We start from the raw sequence: 20,498 nt of genomic DNA, 5'->3' as shown, positions 1-20,498 counted from the left end.
CTCAGTATGATGAATGGATTTAATTGTAATAGAGTATTTAAGAGGTCAGAGTCAGACCTACAGGAGGACTCAAAGAGACTTGAAGACAGAGACCCTCGTGGTGGGTGGCCTGTCCTCCTTCACTTCCCCACTAAGACCAAGGCCCATGTGAAGGTCCCCCAGAAAGCTAGCCAGGCCCCAGGAGAAGGAGACAGACTGTGAAGAAGATAATAAAGACTTTGGATTTATTCCTGACTATTGTTGTGGTGATTATTCTGCTGAAACCAAGGCCCATTTGGTGAACCTCTAGAAAGCTAGTCAGAACATTACAGGGAACTAGTTCTAAGCTTTTCCCTTTTAAGCAACAAGAAGTATCTTTAGTGTTTTGTCATTTTGTAAGTAAGTGTCAGCTCATACTAACAAATCCTGTGTGTTTTTATAGACATCAATCATATTCCTCCCTCAGGCTGCATTATTTTAGAGTCAAGACACCTTCTCTTTTTTGTAGTGTTCTCTTTGGTTTTCTGGAGGTTTTGGAGCAGCCTTTGTTCCAGTAGATTAATCACCACAAGAATAGCCAGGTGTTAAAATCCAAATTCTTTATTGTCTCCTTGCCTGGGGCCTGGTTAGCTTTCTTGAGGCCCTTCAGATGGGCCTTGGTCTCAGTGTGGGGAGCAGGAGGACAGGCCAGCCACCACAAGGCTGATGAAGATGGAATGAATGTCTCTTCTTGGCTCTGAGAGCTTGAGCTCCTGCCTACAGTCCTCTGTCTTCTCTGGCTCTGACTCCGGCTAAATTTGTCCCAGCTTTATATGCTCTATTTTAATTACATTATCATAGTTGTGAATCTTGTGGAATTATATTAAGTACTAAGTACATGTACTAAACTAGAGAACTATTAATCACTATGCTAAATAGATAATCATTGTCTTATTAATTCCACTGAGTTAACACCTTGTAAGAATCCTTGTTTCAACTACAGAGTTCTGGCCCATAACATCTCCTGCTTTCTTTTGTTTTAGAACATAGGTGGTCATGCCCTCCCTGACTTCTCAGGGAGGTGAGAACTCCAAAAAGGAAGTGATCACACCTTCCCTGACTTCTCAGAAAAAAGGGGTGAAAACACCAAAAAAGGAGGTGATCACACCCTCCCTGATGTCTCAGGAAGGGAGATGAAAACACCAAAGGAAAATGGGGAATGAAACCAGATTAGCGGGTTTCTGAAGGATACTTGAAACAGGTATACATAAATCCATCAACATGGGAGATATTACATAACAAATAAGATGAATCAACATGAAGAATTATACATGTCCATAAGTCCTAGAAATAGTCCAAAACCAATTTATTGTCCATTATTTCATGTGTCTAGAAATCCAATGATTCCTGCAAGTTTTGAAGTCCTGCATCAGTCTTATTATGTCTCAGGAAATGCAATGATTCCTGCTGGTTTTGAAGTTCTGCAATAGTCTTATCAACAATTTTTCATCTCAGAAAATCCAATGAAATCCTGTAACAATCTTATTATCAATCATGCTCTTTCAGTGTCAGATGTTTCTTAGGTCTTCTCCTTTGTTTTAAGGTTTTTCTCTTTTTCTGTCTCTCTCCAATGGACAAGCCAAATACAGCTCATTGGCACCCATCTGATTCCTTCTCCATCTGTAGAGATACAAGCAAACACTCTCCCCCAAGCAGTTAACCTATCTGGTCCCTTCCATTCAACACTTTCTGGATCTCTCTTCATCACATTGGCACTGGACACTGCCCTTCTGTTGGGTTTAAAAGCCTGTATTCTCTCCAATTGTAATCCCTTTCTTCCATCAGTTTGCTTCTCTGCTGATTGATCATGTCAGAGTCCTGAAATTCTAAAGACTCTCTGGGCATAAACTCAGCTGCCATCATAACCCATTTGTTTTTTGTTTGAGGTCTTGGAGCTGGGAGCTGGGCTCTGCCTCTTATTTCCCTGAGTCAATCTACAGTCTGAGGCCCAGTGGAAGCCTCTGTTGCATTTTGGACATGGGGTTTTGGGTCTTGTTCTCCCATCCTGTTTTCTCACTCTACCTCTGTGCCTACATTGAGCTTTCAGATACCCTACTTCACCACAATGAAAGCATTAACAAGTCTCTCTGGAAGTCCCTTGCCAAGAGGGACCCTGTCTTCCCATGTTCTGTATCATAGCCTGGGTATAAAAGGCATTTGTGCCCACTGTGGCACAGTGTCTTATGATCTCTAAAGAAGCATCCTGGTGTAGTCCCCATATAATTCTTCTACAAACCTCATTAGCATTTTCTTTAGCAAATTGTCTTATATAACTCCTATATTTCATATGATAGCTGTTTGCAGATATCCCACAAAATCAGTCAAGGGTTCATTTGGACCTGGCTCTATTTTCATGAAGGCTTCTCCACTATCTTGTTCTGGGAGGGTGCCCCATGCTTTGATAGCAGCAGAAGCAATTTGCTCACATGCTATCAAAGGGCAATTAATCTGTACTGAAGTGTTTTTGTTTTTTTTTTTTTACCTGCTGGTTGGTCAAAGGTGATTTGTATATTGAATCCACTTTGCCTTTTTTGTTGGACTTGTATTCTACATAGTTCACTATACTCCGAAAGCCACAAGTTTTGTCTAGGTTCTAAACATGTCCTTGCTATAGATTTCCAATCACTAGGGGTTATATTTCATAAGCCAAATTCTCTAATACCATCTTAACATAAGACATTATAGCCCCATAAAGAGTGCAACCCTTTTTCAAATCCTTGATTTTTTCCCAGATCAAAAGGAATGTATCTTCTCCTTGGTTGACCTGAAGAGTCAGACTCTTCAATAACAGGGTATGCATTTAAGTCAGATATGTCCTATCCTTTTTTAGCTTTGACTAGTGCCTTTTGTAATCTTGTCATAGACTGCTTCATAGATGGTACTGATTGTGTGACTGCCCCTCCCTCTCTTCCTTCTCCCTCCACCCATGAAGGGTTAATTGAGGGGGGTAGGTCAAGAGTTGGGGAATGCCCTAATGGCTCCTGCTGTGAAACACCACATTCCTTAATTTCATCAAAATTGTACTTAACTCCTTTCTTGTCTAATTCTTAATTCTTTTCACCTAGTTTGTCAATATCCTTCCCCTCCTGCACTTTTTTCTTTTTCCTTATTCTATAACTTATGTAATTTCTTAAAGCCAGTTGTATTGTTTTATATATATATAATGTATATATATATATATATATATATATATATATATAGACAGATAAACAGAAATATATATATAATGTTTCTTTGAGAATTGAATTAGGAACATTCTGACATTATTTAGTTTTATTATATGAAGGATCTTGTCCTGATATTTACCCAGTACTTCATATTGCGTACACTGATCATCCATGAGGGACATTATAGGACCCAATATAGATCATAGCTCTAGTATACTGAAATAGACTGTCTTGATGTGGTTTTGCTTTTTCTTGTTTCCCTCATCCTTAACACTGTGTCTGGAATATAATTAAGTGCTTGAGGACTATTACTAATTTATCAATTGCTATAACTAAAATATTCATGACTTGGCCAATCTTCTGGTGATCTCTAACTTAGGTAGTCTAGTCCTTGGGTAGTAAACATACAAGACTTTAGGTCCGTACTTGAAGTCTTCCTATCTTAGATGGCCTTGACAGATTTTGCACTCTTTTGAACTCAACCAACCACATGTCAAAATGAAGCGTTGAAACAGGACTTTTGTCTCCTTGGATACTTCTTTTCTGATCAGAATTTTTTTTTAACAACCATCAAAAGAAGGCATTTATAATAGTGGTTATAATAGTGGGTATAATCGTGCAGCTAATCTGACATCTGTTAAAAGTTCATTTTCAAAACATTTGGCACATTTCTAAAACATTCAAAACATTTGTCAATTTCTTAACTTATCTTGTTGATAATTTGAGTGCTCAAAACCAACCAATAAGTAACAAACATTTATTAAGTTTCTGCCTTTTTTTGAGGCACTATGCTAGGATCTGGAAATAGATATAACTAAAACAGTCCCTATCTTCAAACAGCTTATATTTTATAAGGAAAGGAGGGGAAAGAATTAAAAGAATTACTACTAAAATATCTGATGGATCTATACTCTCATCTATTTGGGAGTGCCTTCGAGTAATGCAGTTCAGAATCCTTTCATGTCTGCCTGTTCTGTAGGATTATTGACCACATTTTTGTCTTCTCATGGTTGTACCAAGGCACTGGAGGCTTTCCTTACCTCCACAATTTGGCACTAATCTACCTTTACATAATCAATCAATAAGTATTTTATTAAGTGGCTACTGGTAGGCACTGGGAATAAAAAGACAAAAAAAAAAGTCTTTAACCTCAAATAGCTTACATTTTAACAGGAACATGCACATATATGAATTTATAAAAAGATGTATTTGAGGGAAAAGGTATTAGCATAGGAAGAACAGGAGTAGCAATAAAAGCCAAACTCACTAGTTCATCTCTCTTCCTTGGAGTCCTTTTTTTCTTTTAAGATTCCATTCATTCAACACCCTTATGTGTATCCTTTCCTAGTTTCTGTACCTTCAAAACCTGCCACCTAAAATATTTACTTCATATTTACACTTTGCAAATATTTGCATATATGGTATTTCATGGATGTGTTGTTGTTCCATATAGAATGTTCCTTGAAGGCAAGGACAATTTCATTTTTACATTATCCCAAGTGTCTCAAACAGTTTCTGATTCCCAATAAGTATTTGTGGATATATTGATAAAGTGTTTGTTTGTTTGTTTTTCTCATCTACTGATTTTTGTTGTTATATGAGGTGATATTGTTGATGTTCTAATTAATCAGATGTCTGGTTGTGCACAGCAAACTAATTTGAAAACAACTCCTACATTAATAACTGTTTTCTACCTTTTAAAATGTCTACAATTTCATTTTTATGATGTTTAGTGTTCAACATTTCAGTGTCCCCTGATATATTGCCTTCAGTGTTATCTACAAGACTTTGACTCTCTTATATTTTTACTTCTGAGCCATGTTTTCCAACATACTGCAATTCCATATTCCTTAATGTTTTAGCAGTATTATACATCAAATCAAATAAATAGTTGGTGTCTGGCCATGATTATCTTGCAATCATATCTTTAACTCAAAAAATATTTAAGTTAAGAAAGAATATTAATAACTATACCAATCATCTTCTGCTTATAAAATTTTTGTCTGTCTTTATAATTTTGTGCCTACATAATTTTTTAATGTGAATTTATATTTTATTTCAATGATAAGAGAAAATTTCTATTTAATAAATATATGTCCCAATTGATAAATGGTCAAAGCATGCAAACAGGCAGGTTTTTTTAAATTTATGATTTTTTTATTATTATAACTTTTTATTGACAGAATATATGCATGGATAATTTTTCACAACATTATCCCTTGCACTCATTTCTGTTCCAACTTTTCCCTTCCCAGGCAGTCTTATACATGTTAAATATGTTATAGTATATCCTAGATACAATTATGTGTGCAGAACCGTACAGTTCTCTTGTTGCACAAGAAGAATTGGATTCAGAAGGTAAAAATAACCTGGGAAGAAAAACAAAAAATGAAACAGTTCACACTCAATATCCAGTGTTCCTTCTCTGGGTGTAGCTGATTCTGTCCATCATTGATCAATTGGAACTGAATTAAATCTTCTCTTTCTCAAAGATATCCAGTTGTTGTTGAAGTATATAATGATCTTCTGGTTCTGCTCATTTCACTCAGCATCAGTTCATGTAAGTCTTTCCACGCCTCTCTGTATTCATCCTGCTGGTCATTTCTTACAGAACAATACTATTCCATAACATTCATATACCACATTTACCCAACCATTCTCCAATTGATGGGCATCTATTCATTTTCCAGTTTCTAGCCACTACAAAAAGGGTTGCCACAAACATTTTGGCACATATGGGTCCCTTTCCCTTCTTTAGTATCTCTTTGGGATATAAGCCCAGTAATAGCACTGCTAGATCAAAGGGTATGGACAGGTTGATAACTTGTTGGGCATAATTCCAGATTGCTCTCCAGAATGGTTGGATTGCATCCCCTCCAACATTCATCATTATTTTTTCCTGTCATCTTAGCCAATCTGACAGGTGTGTAGTGGTATCTCAGAGTTGTCTTAATTTGCATTTCTCTAATCAATAGTGATTTGGAACACCCTTTCATATGGGTAAAAATATTTTCAATTTCATCATCTGAAAATTATCTGTTATCAGTTGGAAAATGGCTTGATTTCTTATAGAGTCAATTCTCTATATATTTTGTAAATTAGGCTTTTATCAGAACTTTTAACTGTAAAAATGTTTTCCCAGTTTGTTGCTTCCCTTCTAATTTTGTTTGCATTAATTTTATTTGTACAAAGGCTTTTCAATTTGATATAATCAAGATTTTCTATTTTGTGATCAATAATGATCTCTAGTTCTTCTTTGGTCACAAATTCCTTCCCCCTCCACAAGTCTGAGAGGCAAACTATCCTATGTTCCTCTAATTTATTTATAATCTCATTCTTTATGCCTAAATCATGGACCCATTTTGATCTTATCTTGGTGTACAGTGTTAAGTGTGGGTCTATGCCTAATTTCTGCCATACTAATTTCCGGTTTTCCTAGCAGTTTTTGTCAAATAATGAATTCTTATCCCCAAAGTTGGGATCTTTGGGTTTGTCAAACACCAGATTGCTATAGTTATTGATTATTTTGTCCTGTGAGCCTAACCTATTCCACTGATCAACTAATCTATTTCTTAGCAAATACCAAATGGTTTTGGTGACCGCTGCTTTATAATATAGTTTTAGATCAGGTACAGCTAGGCCACCTTCATTTGACTTTTTTTTTCATTAATTCCCTTGAAATTATTGACTTTTTATTCTTCCATATTAATTTTATTGTTATTTTTTCTATGCCATTAAAATAGTTTCTTGGAGTCTGATTGGTATAGCACTAAATAAATAGATTAGTTTAAGGAGTCTTGTTATCTTTATTATATTCACTCAGCCTCTCCAAGAGCACTTAATATTTTTCCAGTTATTAAGATCTGACTTTATTTGTGTGGAAAGTGTTTTATAATTTTGCTCATATAATTCCTGACTTTCCTTTGGTAGATAGATTCCAAAATATTTTATGCTATTGACAGTTATTTTGAATGGAATTTCTCTTTGTATCTCTTGCTGTTGGATTTTGTTGGTGATTTATAAAAATGCTGAGGATGTATGTGGGTTTATTTTGTATCCTGCAACTTTGCTAAAGTTGTGAATTATTTCTAATAGCTTTTTAGTAGAGTCTCTGGGGTTCTCTAAGTATACCATCATATCATCTGCAAAGAGTGATAATTTGGTTTCCTCATTACCTACTCTAATTCTTTTAATCTCTTTCTCAGCACTTATTGTTGAGGCTAGCATTTTTTATACAATATTGAATAATAATTGTGAAGACCTCTTTCCTTTTTTAATCAGATTTACTAAGGGTTTGTCTATTTTGTTGTTTTTTTCATAGAAGCAACTCTTAGCTTTATTAATTAATTCAATAGTTTTTTTTTTGTTTTGTTTTGTTTTGTTTTGTTACTTTCAATTTTATTGAGTTAGCACCCTAGATACTTTAGAATCAGCCAGAGTCAGGATACGCAAAAGTCCTTGGTCTTTATTATTCTTGGTTGAAGTGAGAGGAATGGACACAGGTATCTCCACGACCTCTCCTCTTCTTCTCCTGCCCAGAAGTCACTTTGGATTGTCTTACTCCACCCTCTAATCCCTCCACCAATTCTCTGTATACACCAACAGATTGAGCCAGCACAGAATAGTGAGTGGGGCAGGCCATTTTCTAAGCATATGCAAATAGCGTATTGTCCAATAAGTAATTAGCCTTAAGTGCTCGGTTGCCCAAGTGCATCTGCTCAGAGTTTCAGCACTTTACAAATATTGGTGATAGTGGGCAACCTTATTTCATTCCTGATCTTACTGGGAATGGTTCTGGTTTTTCTCCATTGCATGATGCTTACTGACAGTTTTAAATATACATTCCTGACTATTTTAAGGAAAAGTCCATTTATCCTATATTCTCAAGTGTTTTTATTAGGAATGGATGTTGGATTTTATCAAATGCTTTTTCTGCATCTATTGAGATGATCAGATGGTTTTTGTTAATTTGGTTATTGATATAGTCAATTATCCTAATTTTCCTAATGCTTATTTTTCCTAATATTGTTTTCCTAATATTGAACCAGCCTTGTATTCCTGGTATAAATCCTACTTGGTCATAGCGTATTATCCTGCAGATGATTTTCTGTTATCTTTTTGCTAATATTTTATTTAAGATTTTAGCATCAATATTCATTAGAGAGATTGTTTTATCATTTTTCTTTCTCTGTTTTCAACCTATCTGATTTAGGTATCAGTACCATGTCTGTGTCATAAAAGGAATTTGGTAGGACTCCTTCAATCCCTAATTTTTAAAAATAATTATAACTTTTTATTGACAGAACCCATGCCTGGGTAATTTTTTACAACATTATCCCTTGCACTCACTTATGTCCCAACTTTTCCCTTCCCTCCCTCCAACCCCTCCCCGAGATGGCAAGCAGTCTTATACATGTTAAATATGCCACAATATATCCTAGATACAATATATGTGTGCAGAACCAAACATTTTCTTGTTAATAGGAAGAATTGGATTCAGAAGGTAAAAATAACCTGGGAAGAAAAACAAAAATGCAAACAGTTTGCATTCATTTCCCAGTGTTCTTTCTTTAGGTGTAGCTACTTCTGTTCATCATTGATCAATTCAATCCCTATTTTTTGAAATGGTTTATATAGCATTGGAATTCATTGTTCTTTAATGTTTGATAGAGTTCACATGTAAACCCATCTGGTCCTGGGGATTTTTTCTTAGGGAGTTGGTTAATAGCTTGTTCTATTTCTTTTTCTAAAATGGGACTGATAAGTCTATTTACTTCTTCCTCTGTTAACCTGGGCAAGCTATATTTTTGAAGGTATTCTTCCATTTCATTTAAGTCGTCGATTTTATTGGCATAAAGCTGGGCAAAGTAACTCCTAATTATTATTCTAATTTCCTCTTCATTAATGGCAAGTTCTCCCTTTTCATTTTTAAGACTAACAATTTGATTTTCCTGTTTCCTTTTTTAATCAGATTTACTAAGGGTTTGTCTATTTTGTTGTTTTTTTCATAAAACCAACTCTTAGTTTTATTAATTAATTCAATAGTTGTTTTTTTTTTTTTACTTTCAATTTTATTGATCTCTCCTTTTATTTTTAGAATTTTAAGTTTAGTGTTTGACTAGAGCGTTTTAATTTGTGCCTTTTCTAGCATTTTTAATTGCAAGCCCAATTCATTGATCTTCTCTTTTTCTATTTTATGCAAGTAGGCCTCTAGAGATATGAAATTTCCTCTTATTACCACTTTGGCTGCATCCCACACATTTTGGTATGATGTCTCATTATAGTCATTTTCTTGGGTGAAGTTATAAATGATGTCTATGATTTGCTGTTTCACTCTTTAGTGAATCATTCTTTAGTATGAGATTATTTAGTTTCCAATTATTTTTTGGTCTAATTTCCCCTTGCTTTTTATTGAATGTAATTTATTGAATTTATTGAATGAATTGAACATTGCTGCTCCAGATCTTCTGACCTTCAAAATTCACAAAATTATTACCTGGCTATGGGAGGGGGTAAGAGACAGGGAGAGAAAGAGACACATCGTGGTCTGAAAAGGATGCATTTATTATTTCTGCCTTACTGCATTTGAATTTGAGGTTTTTATGTCCTAATATATGGTCAATTTTTGTATAAGTTCCATGAACTGATAAGAAGAAAGTGTACTCCTTTTTTTTGCTGTCTATTTCTTCTTGCAGCTCTCTAATTTCTCTTTTAAGAATTTAAATGCTACACCACTTGGTGCATATATGTTTAATATTGATATTGCTTCATTATCTATGCTATCCTTTAGCAAGATATAGTGCCCTTCCTTATCTCTTTTAATTAGATCAATTTTTGCTTTTGCTTGATTTGAGATAAGGATGACTACCCCCTGCAGATAATTCTTAAATCTATATATTCAGCTCTAATTTCTTTTCCATATCACCAACTGCCTATTAAATATTTCACTGCATGATTCAAGTATCTCAAACTCAGCATATCTGAAACTGAATTCTTCATTTTCTTCCTTCAAATCTACCCATCTTCCAAATTTCCCTATTATTGTAAAGAACATTACTATCCTTCCATTCACCTTGGTTAATAATCTCTACATCATCTTTAATTCTTATAGTCACTTGTGCCATTTACAAAACCAATTGTTCATACCTCCCCTTCTCTATTCTCCAGTCTGCCATTCTCATTTAGGCCTTCCTCACCTCTTAAATATCCCAAAAGGTGCCCCTGCCTCTATTCTCTCCTTACTTCCATCCTTCATATAGTTGTCAATGTGATAATGTTACAGATCTCATCACATTACCACCTTATTAAGTAAATGCAAACATAAGGTCACTGGGGCCAATGGGCTCAAACTTAGACCACAAAACTAATAAGATATATGTGCAGATGGCCAAGGAGACGCTCAAAGCTCTTGGTCTTCGGGAGTGTTTTGTGTCCTTTGGAGAAGTTTCTCTTAAGTGTAATTTTCCTAGGCTCCAAGGACCATTTTCTTTGTAGATTCCATAGCCTAAAATCCTCTACCTGCCTCTACCATCCCTGCCAAGGGATCTCAATCTGAAGCTGCCTTTCCTTACAAAGGACAATATTCAACCAGCCTTTCCTTAGCATCTGATGTGGCCTTAGCTACACAGCAGATATTGTCAAACTGTTGCTCCAGGTAATATTGACTATTGGCTAATAGCTATTGGCTTTAGTGAACATTGCTGCTCCAGATCTTCTGACCTTCAAAATTCACAAAATTCACCTGGCTACAGGAAGGGGTAAGAGACAGAGACAGAAAGAGACACAAAAAGGCAGAGATAGAGAGGAGAAGAGACAGAATTGAAGACAGAAAAAAAGACAGAGACAAAGGCAGAAAAGAGGGAGGAGTCACAGTGAGAAAAGAGGAGGAGAGAGGAATAAAGATACGTAAAGAGGAAAGAGCAAAGAAATAGAGAGAGAGAGAGAGAGAGAGAGAGAGAGAGAGAGAGAGAGAAACAGAGAGACAGAGAGACAGAGACAGACAGAAAGAGACAGAAACAGACTTAGAAAAGGGAAGGGGGAAGGAAGGTACTCTTGTTTCCTCTTCCCCCTCTCCAAGCATTTCTTCCTCCTAAGTCCTTCACTAGTGGATTTTATTTCCCCACAATTCTACTGACTAGCTCCAAATTCACTTGCTGTTGACTAATTCTTTCGAACCAAACATAAGGTATTTTCTCTGTGGTGTTATCACCTATCATCCAATGGCCACTACGATCCTTTCAAATCAATTAAGAACTTTATTCATTGTTGGAGGGGGTACAGGAAAACTGGGATACTGATGTATTATTGGTGGAGTTGTGAACAAATCCAACCATTCTGGAGAGCAATCTGGAATTATATCCAAAAAGTTATAAAACTATGCATATCCATTGATCCAATAGTGTCTCTCCTGGGCTTATAGCCCAAAAAGATACTAAAGAAGGGAAAGGGACCTGTATGTGCCAAAATGTTTGTGGCAACCCTTTTTGCAGTGGCTAGAAACTGGAAAATGAATGGATGCCCATCAATTGGAGAATGGTTGGGTAAATTGTGGTATATGAATGTTATGGAATAGTATTGTTCTGTAAGAAATGACCAGCAGGATAAATACAGAGAGGCTTGGAGAGACTTACATGAACTGATGCTAATTGAAATGAGCAGAACCAGGAGATCATTACATACTTCAACAATGATACTGTATGATGATGTATTCTAATAGAAGTGGATTTCTTTGACAAAGAGATCTAATTCAGTCCCAATTGATCAGTGATGGACAGAATCAGCTACACCCAGAGAAGGAACACTGGGAAATGAGTGTGAACTGTCTGCATTTTTTGTTTTTCTTCCCAGGTTATTTTTACCTTCTGAATCCAATTCTTCTTGTGCAACAAGAGAACTGTATGGTTCTGCACACATATATTGTATCTAGGATATACTATAACATATTTAACATGTAAGTCACCTGCCATCTAGGGGAACGGGTAGAGGGAGGGAAGGGAAAAGTCGGAACAGAAGTGAGTGCAAGCGATAATGTTGTAAAAAAAAAAATTACCCATGCATATGTTCTGTCAATAAAAAGTTATAATAATAATTTTAAAAAGAATAGGCCTTAACTTAGAGTACAAAAAAAATTTTATTCATATGTAGGTGTTTATTGTTATTATTATTAAAGTTCATCACAATCTCTCCCTTTTTTGTCTTTCCAGTCTTCCACATTATACCTCTCCAGGCACTCCTCTATTTAAAGCCTGTTAGCTATTTCTCACACAAAATACTCCCTCTCCCATAACTGTGCCTTTGTACTGGTTGCTTCCCATACCTGAAATGCTGTTTATCACCTCCACTTCTTAGAAGTCCTGCTTCCTATAAGACTCCACTTCTTCATGAAGACTTTCTTAGTTTTCCCAAGATCTCTTCTGTATCTTCTATAATGTATACATCTTTTCTTTCCCATTAAAATGAAAGCTTCCTGAGGAGAAGGGACTAGTTTTATTTTTTCTTTCTATTTCTTGACCTTAGCAAAGAGAGCACTGAAGAAATGCTTGTCAATTGACTAATATTTTTATCTTTGAATTTCCTTCAGATCCTAGCTTTATACAGAGTAAATTTTTTTTTTTTTTTTTTTTGATTTCCAAGTAAAGCCTATGCACAGATAAGTTTTCAACATTTACCTTTGCAAAACATTGTGGTCCAATTTTTTTTTTCTCTCTTTCCCCTACTCCCAATATATGCTAAATATGTGCAATTATTTTATAAATATCTCCAAATTATCATGCTGTACAAGAAACATCAGCTCAAAAAGGGAAACAAATGAGAAAGAAAATAAAATGTAAACAAACAACAACAAAAAAAGTGAAAATACTATGTTGTGATTCACACTCAGTCCCCACAGTTCTCTGGGTGCAGATGGCTCTCTCCATCACAAGTCTATTGGAATAGGCCTGAATCACTCATTATTGAAAAAAAGCCATGGCCATCAAAACTGATCACCACATAATCTTCTTGTTGCTGTGTACAATGTTCTGGTTCTACTCACTTCATTTAGCATCAATTCATGTAAATCTCCCTAGGCTTCTCTGAAATCATCCTGCTGATCATTAATTATTAAAAATATATATTCCATACATTCACATATCATGTCTTATTCAACCCTTCTTCAACTGATGAGCATCCATCAGTTTCCAGTTCTTTGCTACTGCAAAGAAGAGTTGCTACAAACATCTTTGCACATGTGGGTCTTTACCTTTTTTAATGATCTCTTTGGGATATAAGTCCAGTAGAGTCACTGCTGAATCAAAGGCTATGCACAGTTTGACAGTCCTTTGGACATAGTTCTCCAGAATAATTGGATTAATTCACAACTCCACCAACAGTGTCCCAGTTTTCCCACATACCTTCAACATTTATCATTATGTTTTCCTGTCATCTTAGACAATTTGAGAGCTATATCGTGGTACCTCAGAATTGTCTTAATTTGCATTTCTCAAATCAATATGATTTAGAGCATCGTTTTATATGATAGAAATGGCTTCAATTTCATCTGAAAATTGTCTGTTCATATTCTGTGACCATTTATCAATTAGAGAATGGCTTGTATTCTTATACATTTGAGTCAGTCAGTTCTCTATATATTTTAGAAACACTTTATCAAAAACCTAGGATGTAAATTTTTCCCCCAGGTTCCTGCTTCCATTCTAATCTTGTCTGCATTGGTTTTGTTTGTAGACCTACATATAGGTCTACCTAATATAATCAAAATTATCCATTTTGCATTCCATAATGTACTCTAGTTCTTTTTTGATCACAGTCTTTCCTTCTCCACAAATCTGAGAGGTAAACCATCCTTTGTTCTCCCAATTTTCTCATACTGTCATTCTTTATGTTTAAATCATGAATCCATTTGGACCTTATCTTAGTATATAGTGTTAGGTGTGGATCAATTCCTAGTTTCTGCTGTACTAATTTCTAATATTCCCAGAAATTTTTGTCAAATACCATTCTTATGTCAGAAGCTGGAATCTTTGGGTTTATCAAACACTAGATAACCATAGTCATGGACTATTGTCAGAGTAAATTCTAAAAAGATGCTTATTCTTCTATCAGTCACATAGGCCTTGTAATCATGGCTGCCCTCATGTAATCACTTAGTTTCATAAGCGCAACAGTCCTATTAAATTAATGTCTTATTTTGCTTTTGTCCAGATGGTCAACTCTGTTTTCCTTTAAAACTAGCTATTTTTACAGCCAGCATTGGCTTTTCCCTTTAGAAGCAAGTAACCTAGCCACTATCTTAAGAGTGAAAACCCCTCTGGAAAGTATCTTGTTACAGCTATAATGGTAGGATTCAATATGAAGAAGGACCTTAGTCAGTAAATTGAGGCTCAGATAGAAAGTGACTTTTTCCAAAGTCACACATTTAGTAGAGCTGAGATTCAAATATGATTTCTGTCATTTACAAACTCTGCTGGTAAAGCATTAGAGGGTCCCCTTTGCCTTCAAGCTAAAATACAAATTCCTGTTTGAACTTTAAAACCTTGTTTTCTTCCTAATTTTTTTTAAGGCTTTAATATATAACATTACCCCTCTTATGTTTTTCCCCCCTGAGGACTTGCCCAGGGTCACACAGCCAGTAATGTTAAGTATCTGAGATAAAATTTGAATTCAGGTCCACCTGAATTCAGGGCTAGTGCTCTATCCACTGCGCCACCTAGCTGTCACCTACTGCCCCCTACTCTTATACTTTATACTCCAGCCAAACTGACTGAACTTTCTGTTCTTCATTCACATATTTCATCTTTTGCAGTTGAAGCTTTACACACACTGTCTCCCATGCCTGGCACTCTTCTTCACCTGTGCCTTATGAAACCCCTAACTCTTATTAAGGCTTAGAGTGCTACATCCTTCAAAATGGCTTTTCCTGATTTCCCCAAGCGGTTCTTTGGCCTTCCTGCAACACTTATTTATTGTGTATTGTATATCTCTGAATAGGTTGGATCCCTCTAGAAAGTTCTTTAAACTCAGGGATTGTATCACTTTTGTTTCTGTATCATCAGTGCCTGTCATGGTGACTGGCATATATGTAATAATTGCTTAATAAATCCTTGTAGGTTGACTAGACTGATGCTGCCTTTCAGTATCTTGATAAATCTGATCCCATGAGCATTATGGACACTTTGGGCTACCCCAGTGATTGGTAAATCATGAATTAGCCTTGACATTGGTTAAAAAAAAATACAAGAAAAAATATTCTCAAACTGAACTTATAAAAGAGGAAAAAGGAAGCTTAGAAGAAACTATACTCAAACTGCTTACTGAGGAAACGCTATACTTAAAAGCCTACACTGTACTTCTATCCAAATGAATCGCTACCTCCTATAGAAAGCCTATTCTTATGCTCAGAGTCATTATTTCTCTTTCCTCTACACAGATCCCAACTAAAGCTTTGTTTTCGCTTCTCAAGCCTGGGTTAGTTTGTAAATTAATCATCTGAACATGTCAAAACCATATATGACAATAAACTCCACGAGTTACTTCTGTATCTCACACGATGTGTAGCGGGAGTGCTTCTCGGCACACAATTGGGCTTAAAAAAAAAAAGTTTTTTGAACTAAAATGAATCAAACACACACCTGTGCGGGCGCCAGTTCCCTGGTGCCATCATTATCTCTACTCTGAGCAGCCCGTTAACCTGCTCATCTGTGACCTTTCCAAACTCTTTCCCTGTATGTGTCCCAGGCCTCTGACCGTAGCTCCCATGTTTAATCCTGTAGGGGGGTATACTCTCCTCCTGGGGGTTCCCGGTCTTTCTCGGCAATGTTTGTGGTGCCTGGACCCCACGGCGCGAACCTCGTGGCGAAGACCTCATCCACCGCGCGCTTGGGACGGTCGGTAGAAGCCGTGGGAACAGATGGCGTTGAGCGCGGCCGCTCCGACTCCTTGACCGCTCTCGGACTGGGATTGCCCCGCTCAGCACAGCCGGACTCCTTCGCCTGGGGTCAGGCCAGCCAGAGACAGAGATACTGGGAGTACGGGGCGGGGTGCATTTGCGTGTGCGTGCGTGTGTATAAGAACTATGTAAGTGTGTGTGTGTGTGTGTGTGTTCGCGCGCGCGCGCGTGTGTGTGCGTGTGCGTGTGTGTGTGTGTGTGTGTGTGTGTGTGTAAGGAGGGGAAGGCTCCGCCTCTTCGGGCTCTGGGGCCGCCCAATAAAGAGAACTGTGGCCAGACCAGCTGCTCGTACCTTGCACTACCCTCGGCTCCGCTCCCACTCTTGCTCCCGTCAGTTCTTCTTTCACAGCCCGGCGGCTCAGCGCCCCTTTGCGCCGGGTGTGCCAGTCTGCCAATCCGTCTACCTGCTTGCCAGTGCTGGCCTGATCCGGAGCCGGGAACAGCAGGTGAGGCTCAGAGCCGCAAGGGGATGTCAGAGATTATGTCAATCCCATCAGGCGGGAAAGGGTTCTGAGCCGGCACCGGCGCTGGCACCAGAACCACAGCCGCTGGACTCGGAGGTGTCAGCGGAGGACAGGTGGTTGCTGTCAGCGACTGTCTCTGCCTCCGGTTATTGTCAGCGCATCTCGGGGAACCCTCCGTGTCCGGCTGCAGGATGGCGTTTAAGGCGAGGGGGACGCGGCTTAAACTTGGTTTCCCTGCCTGGGGACTCTTGTTTTTGGCCCTTTGGATGCTACCGAGGGTTCTAGGGACTGAAGAGATCCCGGGGCACAACAGCCACGCAAAAGAGGGCTTCCAGATTGTCACTTTCAAATGGAGTCATGTTCAGGACCCCTACATCATAGCACTCTGGATTCTCGTGGCTAGCCTCGCCAAGATCGGTAAGTGAGCTAGCAAACCCGTCTTGGAGACCGGTGTGGGATTTGGGTAGTACCCTGATCCAAGTTCTGATGATACTCTGTCCAGGGTTTGGGAGTGGCAGTGATATTTGGGACGGGGAGTGGAGGGATCAGGGCCATTTATATGCTTTTTAAATTTGAAGTTTTCCTCCCATGTTCCTTGCCTCTGGACTCAGCATTACAAGTGTTTTAACAGTTGTACTTAGACTCTTTAATCCAAATTAATGAGTTATCTTATCACAAGTCTGTTTTTTCTAAATCTGATCCTATTTCTTTTTCATGTTAAATACCTTAGTATTTTCTAAAGCAATTATTTTTGTTCTTTGATGGATTTGTTCTTATCTGCTTATAGTATTCATGTAGTTAATGACTCTTCTAGAAAAATATTCCAGAAATTTTTTTTATGGTGTAATTTTGTAACACCTTCTCTTCCTTCCTCCATACTATGACACTATCTAGAACTTTAAGGGAAAATGCATCTGAAGTAGATAAGGATTACAATTCTTGAACAAAAGTTAACATATATTATTAGCATTACATAGTGTCGCATTTGATATCCCTAACATCTCCTGTTTCTGGTGACATTTTACCTTTTGTACAAATTTCTGTCTGGTTTAACAAGCATTATAGGATTTGACATATTTTAAGTTTAATTACTATGTTTATCACACACACACATCCTACAGAATTCAATGTCCTTGAACTGTGAATTTTTTTAAAAAGGTAACTGGTAAAGTTTGTTGAGAGCCTTGAAGCATATAATCGGAAACTGAAATTTTTTATTCTTATTACTTGAATTACTCTCTACTATTTTCAATAGGTCTAAAATCTCACCAAACTTTAATTATTCAACAAACTGAAAATTTTCATTCTAATTCAATGGCAATTACAAAAGCAAGTAAAATGGGAAAAGATTTTAGTGGAAGCTAATTTTTCAAGCCTTGTGGAGTTTTAGTATTTATGACAATTTTTTTTAATCTTTTCTCAGGTTTTCTTTGGTTTTTTTTTTCTAGCTCAGATTCTTATTTGTTTAAAAACTTGACTTTTTAAAAATTTTTTAAAAACTTCAATTTATTTCCTTATACTATTGGTAGCTGTGAGGTATTTTAGCTTCAGTATACTAAAATAGGTAATTGAGAAAACCTTTTGTACAATGACATTTTCTCTTGTAACACTTTTCCTCTTGACTTTATTAACTGTCTTCATTCCTCTGAGAAAGCTGCCTCACCTTTCAGTAAAACAGAGGTGATAATTAACTACTAAGAAGGTGATAGGAAGGTTAATTTTCCTCAAGTGCTTTCCTGCAGAAAATTCACTATAATAGATTGTTTTTTTTTTTACAGTGGGTCATACATTTTGCTTCTTAATAATCTTTTGATGGATTATTTAATGGCCTCCTTGTTGTCCCACTCTTTTTCTGGGACATGATGAAGACCTGGACTAAATTTTTGACAAACCCAACTTGTGTAACTGGAATCACAGTTAACTAATTTAAGAGGAGATAGTGTGATAAATGGTTAGAGAGTTGGCCTCAAAACTTAAGAAGACAAACCCAAGTTCTAATTCTTGACATATAGTGACTGTATGACTCTGGGCAAGTAATTTCTTCTTTGAGGGTCATAGGCAATTCTTTAGAACTTTAAGTTGAACAAAAGAATACTAACTTGCTTCATGAAGTGTTTCTCTCAGAATTTTCTGTACCAATGAAATCACTGATATAGCCTTATCCCTAAAGAAAGTTAAAATGCCTAACTCATTAGTCCTGGAGGAGGAAGGATGAAGATTAAATACTGAATTCATATAAAATTGTTTGGAGATGGAGTCTGGTATGTAGAGGCTAGAATCCTGGTCATGGAGCCAGGAAGATTTGGTTTCAAGTCCTCCCTCTGACACTTATTAGCCTGGCAAATCCATCAATCTCTCAGTGCCCCTAGGTAATGTACTAAAAAGTGACTGACTAGAGTAGAATTTCTACACCAGTGGGAAAAAAAATCATCTTCATTTTCTCATCCCTCTAATTTGCTAGGGTGGGATGTTTCTAAGGGGATCTAATTTACAAATAGATTAGGAAGCAGAAGGAAGAGGCAACTAGGTGACTCAGTGAGTGGATAGAATGCTGAATATATAAAGATCTGAGTTCAAATACAGCCTCAATCATTTACTGCTTTGTAACTCTAGATTAAGTCACTTAATTTATGTCTGCCTCAGGTTCCTCATCTGTAAATTAGGGCAGTCAGGTGGTAAATTGGATAGAGTGCCAGACCTGGAATCAGAAGACTTGGTTTTAAATACAGCCTTAGCCTCTTACAATAACAACAAATTAGGTGTGAATAATAACATTATTCCCAGGATAGATGTTATTAACATTAGTTAGTTAATATTAATGTTAATAATAACAATCCCCAGGATTGTTGTAAAGATCAGATTTGTAAGGTACTCTGAAAACCTTAAAGTGCTAAAATAATCTCACATGAAATTCTTATATCTTTTTGAAAGAAAAATAGTATATGATCAGAGATTTAGAGCTGGAAGGGACACTGAATCTTTCTGATTTTACTGCTCAAAGTCACACAATTGAAAGGTATCAGGGGCAAGATTGGCCTGGTCTTCTTCACTCTAAGTCCAGTTCCCTAATCACTGTACCACGCTGCTTCTCATCAGACAATATGTTTTATATAAATATCAGCACTTCCATAAAGTTGGAGTAATACAGAGAATGAAGCTATTGATTTGTCATAAGTCCTACTCTTAAAGATAGTCAATTTATGAGGCCAAAGAGTCTCATTTCTTGATATTTTTCTAGGCAGTATAGTGGAGAGATCATTTTCAGAAGCAGAAGAACTGTGTTCAGATCCAAATCTATTCATTTATTAGCCTGTGATCATGGGAAATTCAATTATCCTCTGTGAACCTCCGTGTTCTTTCATAGAATATGAGGGTATTAATAGTGGTACTGTTTTCTCTACTAGACCATTTTGAGTAAATGATGTGTATCCACCACCCACTTTTTGGGTTTTGTATCCCAGCACTGACAATCCCTAGTTGTGTACCTTGTAGAGCTCACTATCTTTAAACCTAAATTTTCTCATTTAGAAAATGATACATTTACTATCTACCTTAAAAGATGGTTATGAGAATTGAATGAGTTAATGTAATGAACATGTTTTGTAACTCTGAAGCACTATTTACATAAACTAGTATAGCCTAAAATTTTTTTTTATTGTCTAATTTTAGCTAGCTGAATTACTTAGAATGGAGTAGTCCTGATGATGACATTGTTATCTACTTCAATTTGGTTGTGTTTGAAAGAATACCTAATGACTCTTATTAAAAAAAATCCCGTGTTCCAGGTCACTAGCTCTCTCCAAGTTTGATTAATCTAGAGCAATAATATAGATGAAATCCTGTTTTTAAAAATTTCATATGAGCATCCATTTCCTGGGTTACAAGTCCCAATGTGGGTCTTTAAAG

At 36.7% G+C, this 20,498-nt stretch overlaps 1 protein-coding gene across 2 annotated transcripts in view; it reads left to right on the top strand.

Annotated features, from left to right (window-relative positions):
* The first annotated feature begins 16,320 nt into the window (after window positions 1–16,320).
* Window positions 16,321–20,498, top strand: part of SLC9A3 (solute carrier family 9 member A3) — a 136,583-nt gene continuing 132,405 nt past the window's right edge. For both annotated transcript variants that reach the window (XM_031946074.1, XM_031946075.1), the window contains exon 1: window positions 16,321–17,009. In XM_031946074.1, coding sequence (XP_031801934.1) covers window positions 16,784–17,009 — 226 coding nt within the window. In that variant the 5' untranslated portion in view covers window positions 16,321–16,783. The remainder of the gene's footprint in view (window positions 17,010–20,498) is intronic.

The sequence above is a fragment of the Sarcophilus harrisii genome, chromosome 1 (assembly GCF_902635505.1).
Source record: "Sarcophilus harrisii chromosome 1, mSarHar1.11, whole genome shotgun sequence".
NCBI lineage: Eukaryota > Metazoa > Chordata > Mammalia > Dasyuromorphia > Dasyuridae > Sarcophilus > Sarcophilus harrisii.
The sequence above is the reverse complement of the archived record's forward strand: the minus strand, read 5'-3'. Positions and strand labels throughout refer to the sequence as shown.